The following is a 20,193-nucleotide window of genomic DNA, read 5'->3' as shown; positions in this document are numbered from 1 at the left end:
TGTCTTAATGTAGGGTAATACCCAGTATGTTTCTTGTGCTGCTGACACCTGCTAGCTGAGATGACCAGAGTGCATCATATGTAGTATAATGCATACCGTTCTAAGCTGAAGATTCAGAAGCTTGAGGTATTATGAATGAAAAAAATCAGTTTATACGTGACTATTAAAATTCTTGTTCATATAAGTATACAACAAATTTTCTTCTCACTGGAATGTGAGATTAACAAGGCCGCACTGTGAAACCAGTTTTAGAAGGACTGGAAACTCAGTATCTTTATACTTAGAGTCCTTTTGTTTTCAGTATAATTGATCCAAGAATTCAAGAGCCTTGAGTTTGCAAGAGCAATGCTTTTAAATGCCTCCATGGCATAAGGAAAAAATAGTTTTAGGTGTGTTGTGCAGTGTTTTGGTTTTAAATGAAAGATGAGATTTTAATGTAATCTCCTGAATCTTCAGAAGAACGCCAAGCACTGTGCTGTACTTCAAACACTGTAGCAGGAACATGACTTGTGAGGTTCTTAAAGACTTTAAGTATCTGAAACAGCCCTAACCATTAATAGTGCAAGTGAAAGAGTCTTCCTCTGTTCCTCAAATCAGGAGATCCTTGAGGAAAGCAACTTTAAAAGTAGCTAAATGGAGGAGGTTTTTGGCTAAATCATGATGCTTAACAAGTTTGATTACCTATAATATTTTTACCTTTCAACTTTAGATTTCATTGTGTTTTCTTACTTGTAATTGCAGTTATTGCACAGCTGAGACAAAAGCTTGAAAAACTACAGAGCAGCAAACTTCCAGAAAGTTTTAGAGTTCCATATGATCCTGGGCTCAGAGCAGGAGCCCTGGTGGTAAGTACATTCTGACTTTCTACAAATTCTTTTTGAAAATAACCCCTTATGTTTGCAAGTACGTGTCGTTTGGTAAAAATTTTGACTGTTTTGTCAAAAGGTCTTATTTCACTGTGAATATGATGACATTTTCGTGGACTCAGTAAGTTTTTGTTCCCAGAGCTAATAGCATTTTTCTAAATGTAATGACATGCCACCCTGCACTAAAAAAGTGCAACAACCCATAAAACCCTAATCGTTAAATGGCAACTACAATTATTCCATTACTTCAATCCAAGATTTAACCAGGTAACTGACTTTTTTTTTACATTAAATACCTGTATAAAACTGTTTTATCTGACTTCAGGGGCTCTGGGATATTCAGTTTCTGTTCCTTCATTTACTTTCTCTGTCTTACCCAGACTCATATCTGTCATTAAGGTTTAGGTCCAGACCCTCATCTTACTGACAGAAATGTCTACCATAGCTATTTCTGTTTTTTCAATGTATCTGTGTTGCTTTTGTTGCCTTTATTAGAAAATACATTAAGATTTAGTTAGAAATACATTAGAAAACACTTGGGTTTTTCTGTTTTGCTCCCTCCAGTTTTGTGATGAGATTGCAGTGGTTTATGTTGACTCAAAAACAAGATTAATAAATCAGCAGATGTGTAGTGAAAGGGAATTGGCTCATGCATCTACTGTGCAATGTGAATTTTGGGTAAAGAAGCACTTTGAAGGTCTGTGGATTCACTTGATGAGCAGCAAGGAGCCTACAAGAAAAGAATCCCTTGACTTTTCTTTTAGCTGAGGACAGACAAACCATCCAACCTAAGGAATTGCCTAATAGCAGGATACTCATTTGGGTAACTGATATTAGTTGTCTAAATGTGGCCGTGTTTCTGTTGAATAAACCTGTGCCTTGGTAGACAGGTGATAACTCAGCTGTCTTCAAGCTGAGAGAGTAAAGCACCTCCTGGTTGGGCATGACTGAGGCACTGTCAGTACAGAAGTCAATTCAAACGTGGTTTGCTCAGAAATACAGAATTTGTGGCTTCTTAAGTATTATTTTCTCAATTGTATTTCTCTCTCTTTTGTGTACAAAAATCACCAACCGCTTGACAAAAAGTTTATTTCAAGATAAAAGAAAACGTCTTTCTGCATTTTTTAGTTTTTCTTCACATGGGAAGTATTCAGCCCTACCAGGACCTTCCTAGATGAAGAAAGCAATAGATTTACAAAGGATGGTAGCTACGTCTGAAAATAGATGGGTTAGAGCCTTTTTTTTTTCCCCACAAACTATGTCAACAAAAATATTTGATAAACTGTATTGGTAAGCTTGTTTTTTTTTTTTTTTTTTTTTTTTTGCCTGATTTATAAGGTAAATCCAGTTTCAGAGATCAAGGAATATTTTTTCCTTTATCATGGACAGTGTTGGGCAGGTTCAGTGAGGCTTTATGTGGCAACTGAATACCATTCTTTACATGTGCTTTCAGTGTGTTTCTTGTGGTATAACTGGTTGCAAGTTGGTAAAATACTCTGTAGCTGGTGTGTAAAAGGGTTAGTTGTGTTAATGTTTGAATACCTTGGCTAGCAAGCAATAAGTGATGTGTATTTCACAGATAGAAAAATGTAAAGTAATGGCATCTAAGAAGAAACCCCTCTGGCTTGAGTTTAAATGTGCAGATCCAACAGCTCTATCAAATGAAACCATAGGCATAATCTTCAAACATGGAGATGACCTCCGTCAGGACATGCTTATTTTACAGGTATGATAGCTAAAACGTATAAAATGAGTACTGTGGATGTTTTAAAATGGTTTGTCCTTTCGGAAGTGTGTATACCTAGTCTTTACTGTCCATATGAAATATGATGTTGTCATTTCTTCTTTAAATGGTGTATGATAAGGCTGCCATCAAAACTAGATCTTCTTTCTTGTCCTACAGTTTTTTATGTTAGTGTGTCGTTGGTTAACTCCAGTGGGATGGGGAAAGAGGAGAGGAAGAGTAAAAACAAAACAACTTGTGGGCCGAGACAAAAATTGTTCAATAAGCAAAGGAGAAGTGGAAGAAGGGAGAAAACCAAGTGACATAAACTCCACACTCGCCACATCCCATGGGTAGACCAATGCTAAGCTAGTTCCTGCACAGGAAGGTGGTTAAGCTACCTAACCCCCTTCCTCTCTGTTTTATTGCTGAGCATGACATTATTTAGCATGGAATATTTATTTGATTGGTTTGGCTCATCTGCCTGCTTGTGTCCCCTCCCAGCCTCTCGTGCACCCCCAATCTATTCACAGCGGTGCAGAGTGAGAAACAGAGGCAGCCTTGGTGCTCTGCAAACACTGTATTGTGTTGTGTTGTATTGTGTTGGTCACACAGCATTGTGTTGTTCACCAACCCCAACCGCAGCACCATATGAGCTGCTCTGAAGAACATTAACTTCATCCCAGCCAGAGCCAGTACACACTGTTACCCTGTTTTCTCCTGCTGTGTGCCGTGCACACTTCACATTTTGGTGTTCTAGAGAAGGAATCTTCCTTAGTGCAAGATGACCAGTTTTTCTAATGAAGCATTTTTAGCATTTATTTATGAAATAGGTGAAGTTATGAGTGAAAACCAAATCAGTAGCTGGCGTTGATCTAGTAATATTTCAGTGCTTGTTCTGACAGAGTGCTTTGTTAAAACTTTTGGGGATATTTATGGGAAAAAAATGAACATACTTGCTAATGTATTCAGTCTGAACTAAGGTAGAAATCATACGTTTTTCAGCAAAACATATTGTATTATTTGATTAATAATCTATTAATTAATATACTTTCTGAATATTTAAAATACTTTCTAAAACAGAAAAGATTGCCTGGGCACAAGATGGATGAGGAAATATAAACTCTGGTTCCATAACTGATAATCTCGAGTGGCTGCACACTTTCTGTATTTATCACTTAGTCTGTAAAATAGACGAGTAAGTTTAGCCCCATCTCAGAAGTCTGAGTGGTGTTATTTGTGTGAGTAAAACGTAATGTCCAAATATTTTCAAATAGCTCAGCCTGTGCGTTTGTTTTTACTAGATTCTTCGAATTATGGAATCCATTTGGGAAGCAGAATCCTTGGACCTCTGTTTGTTACCGTATGGTTGTATTTCTACAGGAAACAAAATAGGTAAGTGGTCACACTTACTGTGGTTAGAAATTCAAAATACCTTAGTTACAGAAGTTGTGTGCAGAACTGTTCTGGCGTGCACTGTGGTCCTGAGGTAAATAGCAGTTGATTAGACTTTCTCTGCACAACCTTCAGTTCCTCTTGGCGATGGTTCCTGCCCTTCTCACGGGTGTCCTTCAGCTGCTACCCTGGCTGAACCCACTGTGGTTCCTGTGCAAGTCCAACGTTTGGCTCCTGCTGCGAGTTCTCTTCAATAACAGTATTTGGCATGAAAAAGCGGTGAAAGTGAGCAACTTATACAAGAGGTGTTTTAATAAGAATGAGATAGAGAAAAGAGTTGAAATAGCAGAACATTTTTGGTTTTTTCTCATGTCCTAAAGCTTCGTACCCTATACTACACAGAAGCAACAGCATTACTCAACAGGATGCTCCGGTGATATTTCTCAGGGGGCATTAGTTCCTGCAGCACAGATGAGATATTTTCCAGAATTCCTGGTGGGAGAAATGGAGTAGTTGCTTACAAAGCTTCTGGAGAACTGCGTGATGGTGTGTAGAGCAACCTGATCAGCTCTAGAAGAGTCCAATTACATCCAGAAATGCCAAACTGATGTATAATTTATACATCCTGATGGCTCTGAACTGACTCTTTGTTTTTGGATTTGTATATATTATGTACTCTAGCACGTCTACATTGCAGAGTCCCCTGGTATCCAGCTAATACAGAATTGACTGCAGAGTCAATTCTGCTGAGCAGCTCTTGAACGATTGGCTGGAGGAAAAGACGCATCAGTGTAGAAAAATTGGCCATGCCCAAAGGAAGCTGTTGCGCTGAAAAAAGTGCTATGGCCGCTATAAACAGTGCATCAGTGAGACAGATTAGCAAGTACAGCTCTGCCATTTACTTATAAAGCTTGAGCGTGTAAAAATTAGCAAGTTTGTTAATTCCTTCCTTAATTTGTCATTGGTTTGGCTGGCAATGTGATAGTAACTGCATGGATTCATAAAATAATGATAATATAAATATTGCTATTTGTCTCCCATGATCTCCAGCTTTTTAGTTCTATCCTTTTTCAGCAATATATTTTGCTTTATGGATTGAAGAATAATGAACTGAGCCCAGTAAAATTAAGAACTCTTTTTAACATATATCTGTAATGTACTTCCTCTCTAAAATACATCGCCACATAAGTTTTTTATCATCCTTTCTTTTGGCTTCAAGATATCTCAGCAATGCATAAAACCCAAACTCACTGATAAAATATGTGGTAGAGTGACACAAGAGAGTTTTTTTTTTTCTCCCAATATAAGTGTTTTAAAATTAAATAAGTTGTATTAAGGGATTTCTAATAATGAATGAAATGGAACATTACATCTCAAAATACTAACTGTAAATTTATAGAGGCGCAGGTTTTATCCTGTCCTGTAGGTGTGCTATAACAAACTTATTTTTTAGAGACATTTTTAGGATTTAATTTAATTTTGTTTAAAATCATCTTGAGACAATGTAATGTATTGAAATAATGGAGGAAGGTGGAGTAATCCTGCCAGTGATCCTAGCATTCTTGTATTCAAGTTACAGACTCAATTATTCTTTCATAAATTCTCCCCGTTTTTTATCTCAAGGAAATAATTGTTTATTTTCCTATACACACGTGGGAGATGTAAGAATTCAGCATCCTTTCAGCACTGCAGTAGGGGCATTGTACAGAAAGACTCCTGTTCAATTTGGTGAGAGTACCTGCAGCCTAAAGTAGTAATACCCAATGTGGACATCTTGATGTAGAGCTTGTGCTTGTTTGGAATGAAGCCAAAGTGTAGTGGCATGCAAAGGTTCTTTCACAATATTTATATGTGGTCTTCTTCCAAGTTGCCTCTTCCCTCCATCTTAGTATTTCCGTAGAACTTGGGGTAGTTTCTGTGTGTTCACTTGAGGACAACGCCCCATTCTACACCAAACACAGGGAGGCAGCCAGGAGTCTCACACCTGGGATGGCCATCCCTTCTCCTGTAGAGCTTCCTCTGTCTGTTGAAGACATCTGCGTTCAGTTCAGTTTGCAATTTAGGAACATCTGTCCTCTCTGCTACTGTTGCCAAGTAGACCTCTGTAGGAGGAACTTCTCTTCTACGTATCACTGATAAAAGATCATACCCTATTCTCTCTCTCTTTGACATGGCCATATGTCCATGGCTCGGCAAGGCAATTATCATCACTTACTATGCTGCGTCACTGCCAAATTTAAGAAGTTCAAGCTGACACTCAATAGGAGGGTCCTCTGCTTTAGTACTGCAGGTCCCCAGAAGCCCACAGCGTGGTGCGTTTGCTGCTGCGCTTCCTCCGATGGAATACAGCCCAGCTGAGACCAGCAGAGGGAGATTTGTGAGCACAGGCAGAAAAAGCCTTTTCAACAGCTGGAATGTGACCTGGAGCTCATTCCCAGGAAGAAAACAACAGCTTGACAAGCACAGACCAAAACACAGAGCTATTTAATTTTATGGTGTTGGTAGCGGGTTTTGAAGGTTGTATTTCCATCATAGTTTTATTACAAACAAATCCAGGCCACTGTCAAGACAGAAAAAATACCTTCATGAGTTATTCAGCCATGAATTCAGCTGTCTGTGGAAGGCAGGGGCAGGAAGAGATTACTGCCTTGTAACCCTGTCACTGAAAAGTTTGCGCATAATTCAGTAATTGAAGAAGGGTAGGACTGTGGATAGAAATTCATCCATTTCAGAGAGATAGTCAAACTGAAACCAAATCAGAAACTGCTTTTAATCACTTTGTGGAGAAAGGGATGTATTTGTTTGCTTATTTGTCTTTGAGCTGGAGCTGAAGCCACGCTTTTACCTAGAAGACACTGTTGAACTTGAACCAGAGCAAGAAAATACATTCCCAGCTACCAAATAAGTCCAACTAAAATCTGGCTTTCCCCATGCAGACATGCCCAGTACATGGGCAGACTGCATTTGCCAGCCTTGGCTACAGTGCAGAATTGTGTTGTATCCTCTGTTTCTGCTTTTCTTTCTACTTTCCCTTTCATCACATGCCATGTTGGTATGAACAGTACAAGTCTATTTCTGCATCATATTGCTGTGATGTGCTGATTTGCCCTTGTGAGGTTCTGTTCAGTTTAGGGACAAACCTCTGAGCCCCACCAGCCAGAGCTTTCCATCAGCAATCCCACTGCTATACCTCACTGTGTACTGGTATTTCTGAACCTTTCTGTGCATATGCACACATAACTTTAAATTGGATTTACTGCAGGAGGGACAGCTCTGTTCCTGTGCCACAGCTCTGGCGACACTTGTGTCCCCAGGTTGCTGCAAAGCTGCAGCTTCTCTTCAGCTCCTCAAATCTGTGAAGCTGGAGAGAAGCTGGTGGGAATGTGAATGATACCTGGGCTTATGTAGGGGATGAGGACAGGAGGTAGTTCCTTTCCTTGGGAAAACCCTTATGCAGAGGGTCACCACTCATTGTGTGATTCTTTCCATTTTAAAAGGTTTTACATTCTCACAGAGGAGTTTAGGATGCCGGGCTAGTTACGAGTGCTGGCTGGTTTCAGCTGGGAATGAACCAGAACCAATGTTGCTTGTAAAATAAATTTCTGCTAACAACATGTGAAATTCTGCAGTTGTTTTTAAAAAAACCCTGCAGTATTACATTTAATTTGTTATATTTTTTATTTAAATTCAATAACTATTAATGTCTTCCTTGCTTTCTGTAGGAATGATCGAAATTGTGAAAGATGCTACAACAATTGCCAAAATTCAGCAGAGTACAGTTGGAAACACTGGTGCGTTTAAGGATGAAATACTGAACCAGTGGCTCAAGGAAAGATGCATGATTGAAGAGAAGGTGAGTTCTTTGAATTTTTAAGTAGGATTTTGAAATGCACCCTACTCATTTAGGAGCGCAGAGCCCATGCGGTTGTGTTTGTGTTATTTACGTGAGTTTAAAAAATCCATTCATTTTCCTTGTACTCAGCCACAGGTGTCTGTGAAAGAGCCTTTGGAATCCAGCTGGCAATCGAGTTTCCAAGAAACAAGATGCTTTAGAAATGACTCCTTTGTCAGTGATATTTAGAAGTGATATGTGAAGAGCAGATTGAAAGGATATATAATAACAGTGAAAGGCAAAGTAGTTTTAGAGGATTTAAATACAAGTTTGGATCTTACAACTCCTTTGCTTAGGTAGGTCCAGTGGCCTACTGGAGCTTTCTGGCAGCTTTTTTTCTCAGTGTGGAAAACTTTATGGTTATTTTATTTGTCCTAATGGATAGAGCCTACTCACACAATACAGCGAGCGCAATGCAGGGCTGTGATCTTAATCTCTGCTGTGCAATGGTGTATTTTACAAGACAGTTTGCCTAACTGTTGCTAGATACATGTCGACAGAAAGGCATATGACTTTGAGAACGACAGAATTTAGTTTCTAGCATTGAAGCATGTAACATCTCTAAGATTTACTTTTAGTTTCAGGCAGCTGTGGAAAGATTTGTTTATTCTTGTGCTGGATACTGTGTGGCAACCTTTGTGCTTGGAATAGGAGACAGGCACAATGACAACATCATGATTACAGAAACAGGTGAGTTATTTTTTGGGAATTTCGTAGAAGAGGTGGGGACTGTCTATACTTCACTACATTTAACTGTTGTTTCAATAAATAATGCATTTAACAATCAATGAAGAGACAATCCAGTTCTGTCGGCAGTGCTTAGAAGTTCAGGTCCTCCCATAATGTTGAAATGTATTGTCAGCCCTTTCGGCCTTCATATAGGCTCTAGATATTTATCATTAATAATGTCATTCTTTTTCAAGGCTGAGTTTGTTACAAACTAAGTCATGAGGAATGTAAAACTATTTTGGGTCTAGATCTAAAAGCCAAAAAACTTTAAAAAGCAGACAGCTATTCACCTGTCTAGACAGTGGATGTGGTTCTGACAGTGGTTAGTGGAACCATATCTGTGTCAGAATTCGGATGTTACTGGACTATTTTCACTTCCAAGGAACATAATTGCTTTATATATCTTTGTAGAAAATCCTAGAAAATAAGTGTACATGGATTGTATTGGTTTTGCTGCTGATGTCTGTGGGACGGTTACAATCCTCCTGAAAGAACCACATTTTTTTGGTATTACAAACTTTGGGAATTATTTCTGTAGCTGCTCATTGGTTCATCCCTAATTTCACTCGTCTGTGGAAGCCCCAGAAAGGACCCCAGAACAAACGCTACATATGGAGGGGTTTTATTTGGTCTAAGAAATTCACTTCCAGTTTCATGACTATCTTGCTTCATAATTAGTCTTTACATAATGCTAAGAGACAGAAGATACTTATGGGCTCAATTAGAAGGCTGTATATTTAATATTAATCATATTGTAGTTAAAGTTTTACCAGTTGAAGGCTGGAGAGACAATATACCCTGAAGGCAGAAATGAGCTAATTGAAAACTACAGTAAAAAAGTTTGCCAGAGTCCTTGAGGAAAAAACAGACAAAGAAATGGTGTAGTTTCAACATTATATATCATATAATGCAATGTTAGTGCCAATTGGCAGAAAATTAGGGACAGGTCAGTAGGAAACAGGGAAAGGAAGGTTTCTCTGTTGTGGTGCGAGCAAGTTGGCCTTGGAGTCTTGAGCCAGAGCAGCCAGAAGGGTGTCAGTCCGAGAGGTCTGCAGAGGGCGTCAGGTTTGGGGTCAGCTGGGACGACTCAGAAACTGGCTGAAAGGCTGGAACATCTAAGGATGTTCCACCTAATGATAACTGTTCAGTATCATCTTGGCTCTGAGCAACCTGATCTAGTTAAAATGTCCTTGCTTATTGCAGGGGGCTGGAGTAGATGACCTTTGAAGGTCCTTTCCAACCCAAACCATTTGTCAATTCTATGATTTTATCTTTCTGTATACATGTACATTACAAAGCTGTTTTTAAGTAACCATACTCTTTTATCCTTACATCTTCTCTGCTAGTGAAAGCAATAAAGTAATCCGAAGAACAGCAGCACACTCCAGTCCTGTAGGTGTAGTGATCCTTTTTCTTTACTTTCTTGGGACCTGATACCCTATTACAATCTCGAAAGTTACGCGAAGGGTAACAATGCAAACTTCTGCACAGTACAGGGTGGTTTAAAGATCAGTAATGAAGGTCTGTGAGGAAGAAGCAGCGTGGTTCTCGTGAATGACGTTAGCCAAGGAGCTGGATAGCACCAGAATCCCTTGGCTATTTGAAACACAACCTACAAGCCTTTTCCATGTAGTGCTGGGAGCTGATTGTTATAGATCTGAGGCACAAGCTTTCCTTGGTTGATTTTTGAAAAGCTGTGAGTGTATGTTTAGAAAATACAGCAGTTCTGCCTGTTTTATAACAACTGCCAGAGATAAATAAAAAGTAACTTTGCCAAGAGGACATAATTATATATTTCAAAAAAGAAGAGTGAAAATAGGCTTTTCTGATGAACTAAAGAGTGATCTTATATACTCTAAAAAAGAGGGCTTGTAATTATTGTGAATACAAGTAAGTGTCAGTGACAGTTTATTATATTTGAGCCTAACCGTGACTACTTCTCTTTATGAAGGTAACCTTTTCCATATTGATTTTGGCCATATTCTTGGGAATTATAAAAGCTTCCTTGGAATTAATAAGGAAAGAGTTCCTTTTGTGCTGACTCCAGATTTCCTGTTTGTCATGGGGACTTCCGGAAAGAAGACAAGTCTCCATTTCCATAAATTTCAGGTAAGGGTGAATATCTAGCTGCAAATCAAAGCAGTGGTTTTTACCCTCTGAAATGAATATCAGTGCTTTAGTTTTCAAAGATCTAGGCTCTTGGGTATTATGTTAATTAGATTTACTGAATCATAATGCAATTCTGGGATATTTTAGGCCCAACTAAGAGCAAAAATTATCTGTAGGATTATGGGAACTAGAATTCAAATGTCTACAAAGCCACATTGAAAAGCTTCAGTTAGCAGCAGACTGCGTAAGCAGTACTTTGTTTCTTGTCTTGATCAAAAATACCTTGTAGAGAGCTTCAGTGTTTGTGCCATTAGAGGAGCCTGGGAGCACTAAGCAGAGCCTTGTGTGTAGTACGAGCAGGTGGGTGGCATTTCTTCGCTGGCTCTGCTGGTCTTATTCTCTCCTGATTCTGCCCTTGTGGGCTGGGGCTGCATGGGAATGGAAATCTGCAGTGACCCTGAGCTGTGTCAGGTTCTGGTCTTGTGAACTGAATGGCCTTAACGCTCTGAAAGAGAAGGAAATCTGTTCTATTGTAGCTTCTATTTGAAACTGAGCCCCTCCGAAGCAGTTGTGATTTTTCAAGCTTGTTTAGGAGCAACACAAAATGCTGCTTAGCATGTTTAATGAAATGGCTGAGCAGAAGTAAATGAATGTCTGGGGTGTTATTCCTTGGCTCATCTTTAGGGACTGCAGATAAGTGCTTGATTTAGAAAGCAGGTTCCCTATCATGTGAAAAGTCTCCTCCTGAGTGTGAGTCAAAGGAAAAGCCAAACTTAGATGTTCAGAATTCCCTGTGAACGAACCAGTCTCTCTGTCCTGAGTCTAGTTTTTCAAGCTGAGTACCCAATTAAGGTTCTTATTGTTGGATAGTGAATATGTTGCATTGAACATACACATGACTGTACACCAAATAACGGGGCAACTGTCACCCTTGGGCCCAGACTTCTGAAAATAACTAAAGAACCAGGTGCGATTTTTGAGTCTTTGTTTTGCACAAGGACTGTACCATGGCACGGGTGTTTTGAAGGAGGCTTGTAGCTCAGAAGATTTCAGGGCTGGTGGGTTTTGCTGTGGGAGGGCAGTGCTGAGCCCAGGCTCTCCAGGAGTGAGCCATGGTACATGTGGGAACCATGAGTGCGTGTGAGGCTGGAACACCACTGGGGGTGTGTCGTTTCATAGAAGACCTCTGTTCTGGAAGTAGAAAACAGTTGAAAAAGTGAAAGTGCCTAAGTGGAGAGCTGGAAGACAAGCAACCTGTCAGTGTAATAAGGTAATGCTGTGTTTGTGTATATGGATCATCCAGCGTTTTAGAGAATATCTGACCTTTCCTTCAGCAACCCAAATACCAAAAGCACTAGGAGGTGACTTGGGTCTTGGCCTCTCTTCAGTAGGCTGTGCCTTCAGTCCTGCGTTTGACTGAACATACATTCTGTCACTCTGGTATGAGTTTCTAAGTACTGCTGCCATGCAGAGGGTTTAGGAGCCGTGACAGTTCCAGAGTCATTTCCGCTGGTGTCGTTAACCAGCTGAGAGGTGATTAATGTGCTTTACCTTTGTGAACTGTGACTGCGATGTGTGAGTTGGTCAGTTTAAATGGAATGATTTAGACACAGGCAACAGTAATACTGACCCAAAAATGCGCCTTAGTGTACAGTTGCTGCAGTAGTTGCTGTTTATAAACTGCTATTCTGGTAGTACATTAAAATGCTTTCCTGCTTCAAAGACTAATAAAATACTTCCATAAAAGTAAAATAGTAACACAGAGCAAGATCTGCATCACATATTTTGCTGTAAAATATGGGGGTTTTTAATTACATGGTCAGAGTAAAAAAAATACACAAAATTATAGCTTCACTTTTCAACTGGCTGGATTAATCATGTTTCCTAATATTGAGGGATTCATTCAGCGTGCCTGCTGACTCATTCATGTGTTAATGGAAAAGTCTCAGCATTTGTCCTTTATTAATTTTTGAGAGCATATCCCATTAATTTGTACTTTCAACTACATTAAAATACCTTGTAGTTGAGAGGAATCTTTTTTTAAAATTTTATTTCTCTGTCACGTATTAGATACAGTCCGTACAGATAGATGTGTTGGCCGTAGCTCATATTGCAGGTGTCAGAGGAGGTTAATTAGACAAATAATTTTGACCAAAGTTCACTGCAACAGAGTATAATTCATTATTAGTAAACTCCTAAAGCTGTCAGTGGCCTGGCAACTTTTCTGGAACTAGCAATAAAGCTTGTTCCTATTAGCTCTTAATCTAAATTTTGCTTCCCTTTTTGTTAGCATTCCTTACGATGGTGTAATGAAAATTAGATGCCAGAGGTTATTAATGACATTACAGAAACACTGAGTAGGAAGCAGTATTTAATGGTTATTTGTCCTAATCACCAATATGTATTTAGGCATAACTTAATCTGATAAGAAGAGTATTTTTCTGTTCCATCTATGAATTTTTCAGCTGCCTTAGTACTGCCCAGATTTCTCTTGCTGCAGGTGTCAGATGTGGTGGCTTTTCCTTTCGAGCCTTTGCCTGAAACCCGTGGAACTCTCTTACTTCTGTGTACACGCAACTTTTTCCCTTCTTACTTGTAGAAACCCTTGAGGGAGCCTCATCTGGTTTTTGTAGTCTTTTGAGCTTTGTCTATAGTTTGCCTAAAATTGTCATTGCTAGTTTAGCATGTGTTTATTTCATTATATTTATTTTACTTAAGTAACAATCTTTCATTACTTTGCTGATTTGATAATATAGAGATCTGTTTTTTCAGCACTTACCAACTTCTTCTGTACCATTTGTTTACAAATGCTCATGTATCTGATTGTCAAATAAAGGTGACAGAGAGCGAAAGGGTGTGCAATTCATCATGGAAAAATATTCATTTGTAGTACATTTTACAGAGAAGGGATGGCCTGCGTAACAAAACTTGGACACTTCATATTATAAAAATGCCTGATCTTTACCATACTAAGGAGAGTTTCAAGTTCTCAAAATAATTATTCTTTATTCTGTCTATTGGACAACAGGAGGTTGGTTTCTCCTCAGCTCCTCTCTTTTTGCCTATGGCTTTAGATCAGTTAGCAGCTTTCTTCTTGATCCCATGGCAAACATCTACGTATCCTTGACACATACGTATGTGTTATTTTTGGTTCTCGCTGCCTCTCTCTGGAGTGTAAAAATTAGTTTTCTTGGAAGATGTTAATTAAAAACTCCACTCAGTTTCTGTCTGAATAAATAACTGTAACAGGCAGATACAGATTTTTTTAAATCTTCTGAATTCTGGAAGGACTTTTGAGATGCAGTGATGCCAGGTTCTTGACTGCATAATTGTTGTTCTTTCTCAGATACTGGCAGTAGTGAGATGCATCATCCATAGAGAAATGTAAAACCTTCTTTGATATAACTATAAAGAGCTTTCATCTCTTCCAAGCGGAACAAAACACACACGCACTCTTGTGACAAGATTTCCCTGTTTGAAGTTTATAATACATAAGTAGAATTATTTTTTTTTACTTTTTTTTTTCTTTTTTTTTCCTCTCGTATCATGGAGAGAAACTAATCCCTGTGATATTTTCTTCTTTAAATTGTGCTTTGACCATTGCAACCTATCTTTTGCTTCTCTAGAGCTAAACTAACATTAAAGTTGTAAGTATGATCTTATTTCAGGACAGAATTTATTTGGAAACAGAGCAAAAGATTGAAGGGCCCAGGCAATAGGGAAGAAGAAACCCTACAGACAGATCTTCAACATAGCATCTTTCTTCCTTAGCATCTTCTGACCTGTCTGGTTGGTTCTCCTGTTAAGATTATTCATGCAATTCTAGCTGTTTCTAAGGAAGAAAAAAAGCATACACCTTGTCAAAAATAAATGGTGTTCTAGAGGGCTGATGAGATTTGGTGGAACTTAAAAAATATTTGGATTTCTTAAGAATTCTTTAAAAAATTCATGTGCATTTGTGGAAAGGTTAATTAGCATTGCTTCAGCTTTGGTTTTAATAGCAACAATCTTCTTGGAAATATTTTTCATCTTTTTACATTACTGCATTGCAGGCCCAATTTCACTTTCTGATATATGATTTCTTCATTGCATTGTCTTCCTTAAGATGTTATTTCTAAAAGTAAATGAGTAATAAATTCAATATAAGAAATAATCATTTCAGTTTATGTATTAGTCACTTAGCATTAAATATTCTTTTCAAAAGCATTGCGTGTTTTTCCAAGCTGCCTCAATTTTCTTCTTCTAAAGGTTATGTTTTTAAGCACAAATTACTTCTATATGGAAGTTAAAAGGCTATTAAAAAATCTATGGAATCCAATATATATATAAGCATGGAAGTCCTACAGCCAGGCAGTGTGCCTGGAAACTAGAGCTGTCAACTGGAAACATTTCTCAGAACACCAAGCCTGAAAAATCTTCTCCATTAAATAAGCCAGCACCTCTGCAAAGCAGATAGATAGATAGATCCATAGATAGGCAGACAGATAGATATGGGTATCTATAAAATGAAGAGCAGTCCCCTGGAGGGTGCTGCTTTATTCAGTATCAGTTGCCGTCCCATGGTTTTTAAAAGGGAGTGTACCAACTGGAAAAGAAGACAGTGAATTGTTTCCATCTCTTTTAACAGCCACAGAAAGACATCATATGACAGGGAAACTGGAAATTTTGGTGAAGCTAAGGTTTTATGCTTTAGTAATTGATATAATATTATTAAAGAGAGCCTTTAGTTTGTGCAACAGTGACTGTTGACCCAAGGTGTGGGGGTGAATTGAAGTAATAGCGAGTGATGGAGGCAGAAATTCACGTCACGTTCCTGCTCGGGTGAATGGCTCTGTTGGGTCTCCTCTGATGTCCTCGAGTCATTGAATAGTGTTGGTGATTGAGAGCCCTGTGAAAATCCTACCCTGTCCCTCTCAGCTCACCTCAATTAACAGAAAATTCTTCTCTCTTGTAGGACGTATGCGTGAAGGCTTATTTAGCTCTTCGACATCACACAAACCTGCTGATCATCCTGTTCTCCATGATGCTAATGACTGGAATGCCCCAGTTAACCAGCAAAGAGGATATTGAATATATCCGGGATGCGCTGACAGTAGGGAAAAGCGAAGACGACGCCAAAAAGCATTTTCTCGATCAGATAGAGGTTTGCAGAGATAAGGGCTGGACTGTGCAATTTAACTGGTTTTTACATCTTGTGCTTGGAATCAAACAAGGAGTAGAAAAGCATTCTGCTTAACATTTTATGTAAATGAACTGTGGGTGTAAATAGGAGGTTAGTGAATCTACATGTTATTTATGCATTCCGAATAAATGAGCAGTCAAAATTGCATTTACTTTGCTGGCAGCTTAAATGGATCTTCTAAAAAGGCAAAGGACTTTTGCTCTGCCCCTCCAGAAGATCTTCCTGCAGTTAAGATTATGGTTTTTTCTGTAATGTCTAATGACACTTCATGTTTCTGGATTCTTTTAACTAGTTGCTTTGCTGATGTGGCCTGCATTTTTCTTGTTTTCTTTAGTAATAATTTCAGATAAATATGAAAGAAGAGCTTGAGTAAGATGATAACCTGCAAATCCAAATAGAAATCCCCTGTGACATTAGCTTCATTGTTCATGAGGGTCAAGCCCTTCAAAAGCAGAAGAATCTATTTAAAAATCTATTCTATTGAAATGTCTGTAAGCAATTCACTTCTTTCTCAGGGTGCCTTACACTCAAGTGTTCTTCACCCGCATCTTTCTGTTTTGTCCCTTCCTTAACACTTTGTCCTTTTTGGATTTTTAATATGTTGTTGGTGAAAAGCAGCTTTGACTCCACCACGAGAGGAAATTACCTTACTATTAGTGTCACCTGCCATACACAACGGAGCTTGACTGTCCCGCCAGAAGAACTTCAGAGTTACCTGGAAGTTCCTCAGGTTTGAACCTGAAATTCTGAAGATTTAATTTTGAAAGGTTTTCTACTGTATTTTTCAATGGGGAACATCCATATTATATTACAGATTATATTCCTACTGTAAAGTTACTATAATTCCACCTGCGTAGTAAAAGCTTTGTAGAAAAAGCAATGGTACTTCCTTGCTCCTCGGAGAAGACTTCTTATGTAAGAGAATAATTGACATTTTACCAAATACTCAAGAAACCCAAAGTTATTTATTCTTTGGTAATATATTTTCAGGATAAACCTAGAAGGAATTAAATGTAATCTTTAAAATTGTGTATATTTTGCTATTTATTTTTAAATTCCTTTAAGAGACTATACTACTGAAAAGCTATTTATGAAAGAAAAAAATCCTTATCTTTAATTTCAATATTTAAACTTAAAAGAGGAAAAAATGGGCAGTGTTAAGTAGAATTTTAACTTCTCTACTCTAGGATGCTGGCAAATCATCAAGTTTGCCTGTGGTAGGAAAGGAAAAAAATACATAGCATGAATTATTAGTCTTTGACTTGAATTATTATGGTATCTTTCCTGCTAGTTGATTTTTACCAAAGACAGAAGATGGCTTACGATGTTGCTTTTTTGCACTTGTGCCCATGTAATTCCTTCTTTCATTGTAGTTTTACGTGGGTTTTACATTACGTATAAATGACTAACTGAATTTTTAAGTTCTGTTATCATTTGCTTCGATCATTTCACAGAACTGTTAAGATTTTAACTACTGTTACCAGTGTTACTACTGAGTGTATTCTTGAAGGATTTTTAATAACTGTACTGTAATTGGTGTCTCAGTTATGAGACATGGCCAATCTGTTCTTGAAACGTAGATGTTTAATTGGTTACTGTGCACAACAATATTTTTACCCTATATGGCAGACTCTAGTTAGGGAAATCTGACAAGTTAAAGAGTCGAATATTTTGTTGTTCTGTTACATTATTATTCTGAACAAGATAGGCTTAAGACCGTACTAAAATATAAACTAAATGATGAATATTGTCTGTAAAATGATATTTTTAGAACTGTATTTTGTAGATCTGAAATAAATGAACATGTTCTATTCACTTGATTATCATTCATGAATATGCACTTTAGCCCAAAATACACATAAATATTTTTTACCCAGTTACTTAAAGACTATGTAATCTCAGTAAGAAATCGTATTCACAGCCACACTCAGAGGAATTGTTTTAGTTCCATATTAATAACTGCACAATGTCAGATACCTAAAATTTTAATAGTCTATAGTATTAGAATTGCAGTTATTATAATTGTAAAATGTGAATAGAGTATTACCACTTTGTAAGAGTATTTTATTCATTCCTTGCTTGTTCTATAAAGAAAAATCTGAGGATTTAATAAGTCCCTAGTTTTGAAAAATAAGTAAAACTCCTGTTAAATGTAACTCCAGAACAGGGAAATAAATGCCAATCACATTGACAAAAAAACATTAGAAGGGCCAAAGCCCAACTAGAGCAGAGCCTAGCTACTGCTGTAAAAGGCAACAAGAAATGTTTCTATAAATGTATCAGCTACAAGAGGAGGGCTAAGGAGAATCTCCGTCCCCTGATGATGTGGGAAGAAACATAGTGACAGAGGATGAGGGAAAGGCTGAGGTATTAAATGCCTCCTTTGCCTCAGTCTTTAACAGTCAGGACAGTTGTGTGCCAGGTACCCAGCTCCCTGAGCCAGTTTATTTTTGAGCCCCTCATCATAAGAAGGGCATTGAGGCACTGGAGAGAGTGCAGAGGAGGCGATGAAGCTGGTGAGGGGCCTGGAGCACAAGTGTGATGAGGAGCAGCTGAGGGACCTGGGGCTGTTCAGCCTGGAGAACAGGAGGCTGAGGGGAGACATTATCGCTGTCTACAACCACCTGAAAGGAGGGTCTAGTGAGGCAGGGTGTTGGTCTCTTCTTCCAAGTAGCAAGTGGTAGGATGAGAGGAAATGGCCTCAGGTTGCACCAGGGGAGGTTTATGTTGGATATTAAGAAAAATTCCTTCAGTGAAAGGGTTGTCAGGCATTGGAACAGGCTGCCCAGGGAAGTGGTGGAGTCACCATCCCTGGAGGTGTTTGAAAGGCATTTAGATGAGGTTCTTAGGGACATGGTTTAGTACTGGAGTTAGGTGATGGTTGGACTCAATGATCCTGAGGGTCTCTTCCAACCGAAATGATTCTATGATTCTTCTTCCAGGGAAGCTGTCCTCCTGCAGCGGCCTCGCTCCGCAGGAAAAGCTCTGCCGAGATCTGCACCCACAGGAAGGCTCTTTGGTCTTGCACATCATCTTCATCAGCAGTTCACAGTGTGCCAGGCTGAATTGTATGCGATGTTTCTTATAGCCAGCAAATGCACCTCTGTGCTGAGTTCATTAGCAGACTTAATCACTTTTCGTGCCCGTGACGCCTGCAGTGGGGCTGCCCAGGGGGTGCCACACTGGCCCCTCTGCGTCAGGTGCTGGGCATTCATCAGCCCCTCTTCTGCCCATCAAAAGCAGCTGCCAGATCTCCTTTTAACCCACAGAACAAGCTACTTGGCAGCTTGCTGCCACTTCATTGATAAATAGCCGTGCATTCATGGGACCGATTATCTGTTGGCTTCTGGGTGCCCCTGGAAGCCTCCACCCACAACTGACTTTGTTTTCTGGCGAGGGAAAACACCACAGGGATGTGGTTTGAGGCAGTCCGGCTGGAGTGGAATGGCCTTTCAGGTGAGGAGGTGGCCCAGCACCGCTCTGCCCGTCCCAGAGCAGGACACGGCTGTCACTTTCTGCGGCATCGGCCACGTACCCAAAGCCCTGAAAGCCGGAGCTTTGGCACAGCTACCACCGCCGGAGCAAGGAGCCGAAGCACCGTTTCCTGAGGTTGGGCCTCACGTCTTCCAGGGCATAAACACACTAGCTCCTCAGGAGAGCTGTAAGGTTTGTAAGGGCTGTAAAACAGGACATGCAAATTAGTCACTAACAGCGTTTTTCACAGGTTCCAATGCAGCATGCAGAGGAGAAAATTACTGCATTTTCTGAGTATGTCTCAATTATCATGCTTGTCTCCTATTAGCATTCTAAGATTCTTTCTGAAAATTATTTCTAAGGGCTACTTCTTCTTTCAGTTGTATTGTATTTTCTGGGTAGTCTAAATTCACGTTATTACTGCAATTAACAGTGGAAATTTGAATCTATTCTTAGAGTCAGTGCCTCAGACTTGGTTTTGATTTGACATATACTTTGGCTCCAGCAAGATCATAAAGATGTTGGTTAGTGACGAGTGTGTCCCCAAGGTTCCAGCCTAATTATGTTCCAGGATGGGAAGAAAAGTTGAAAGGGAGCTGAGGTGTACAGCATGGTTATATTTAGATCTCCGTTGAATACACCAGTTGCGCTTGTTAGAGGTATTTAATCTATCATTAGCAGAATATTTTACCTTATTTAACACATATTTAGCAGAATTTCTTCTAAAATGTGACCGATAATAAAGAAATACGGATATGAGAAGCTAACTCAAGAAGAGTATCAGTGGGAATTATAACTCTTTGACGGTATTTTTCACGATGAA

At 39.0% G+C, this 20,193-nt stretch overlaps 1 protein-coding gene across 2 annotated transcripts in view; it reads left to right on the top strand.

Annotated features, from left to right (window-relative positions):
• PIK3CG (phosphatidylinositol-4,5-bisphosphate 3-kinase catalytic subunit gamma) overlaps positions 1-17,711 on the top strand; it is a 33,697-nt gene extending 15,986 nt beyond the window's left edge. For both annotated transcript variants that reach the window (XM_065049047.1, XM_005498099.3), the window contains exons 5-11: positions 742-845; positions 2,446-2,592; positions 3,894-3,984; positions 7,707-7,837; positions 8,455-8,566; positions 10,557-10,714; positions 15,669-17,711. In XM_065049047.1, coding sequence (XP_064905119.1) covers positions 742-845; positions 2,446-2,592; positions 3,894-3,984; positions 7,707-7,837; positions 8,455-8,566; positions 10,557-10,714; positions 15,669-15,950 — 1,025 coding nt within the window. In that variant the 3' untranslated portion in view covers positions 15,951-17,711. The remainder of the gene's footprint in view (positions 1-741; positions 846-2,445; positions 2,593-3,893; positions 3,985-7,706; positions 7,838-8,454; positions 8,567-10,556; positions 10,715-15,668) is intronic.
• The last annotated feature ends 2,482 nt before the right edge of the window (positions 17,712-20,193 follow it).

The sequence above is a fragment of the Columba livia genome, chromosome 1, assembly GCF_036013475.1.
Source record: "Columba livia isolate bColLiv1 breed racing homer chromosome 1, bColLiv1.pat.W.v2, whole genome shotgun sequence".
Taxonomy (NCBI): Eukaryota; Metazoa; Chordata; class Aves; order Columbiformes; family Columbidae; genus Columba; species Columba livia.
The sequence above is the reverse complement of the archived record's forward strand: the minus strand, read 5'-3'. Positions and strand labels throughout refer to the sequence as shown.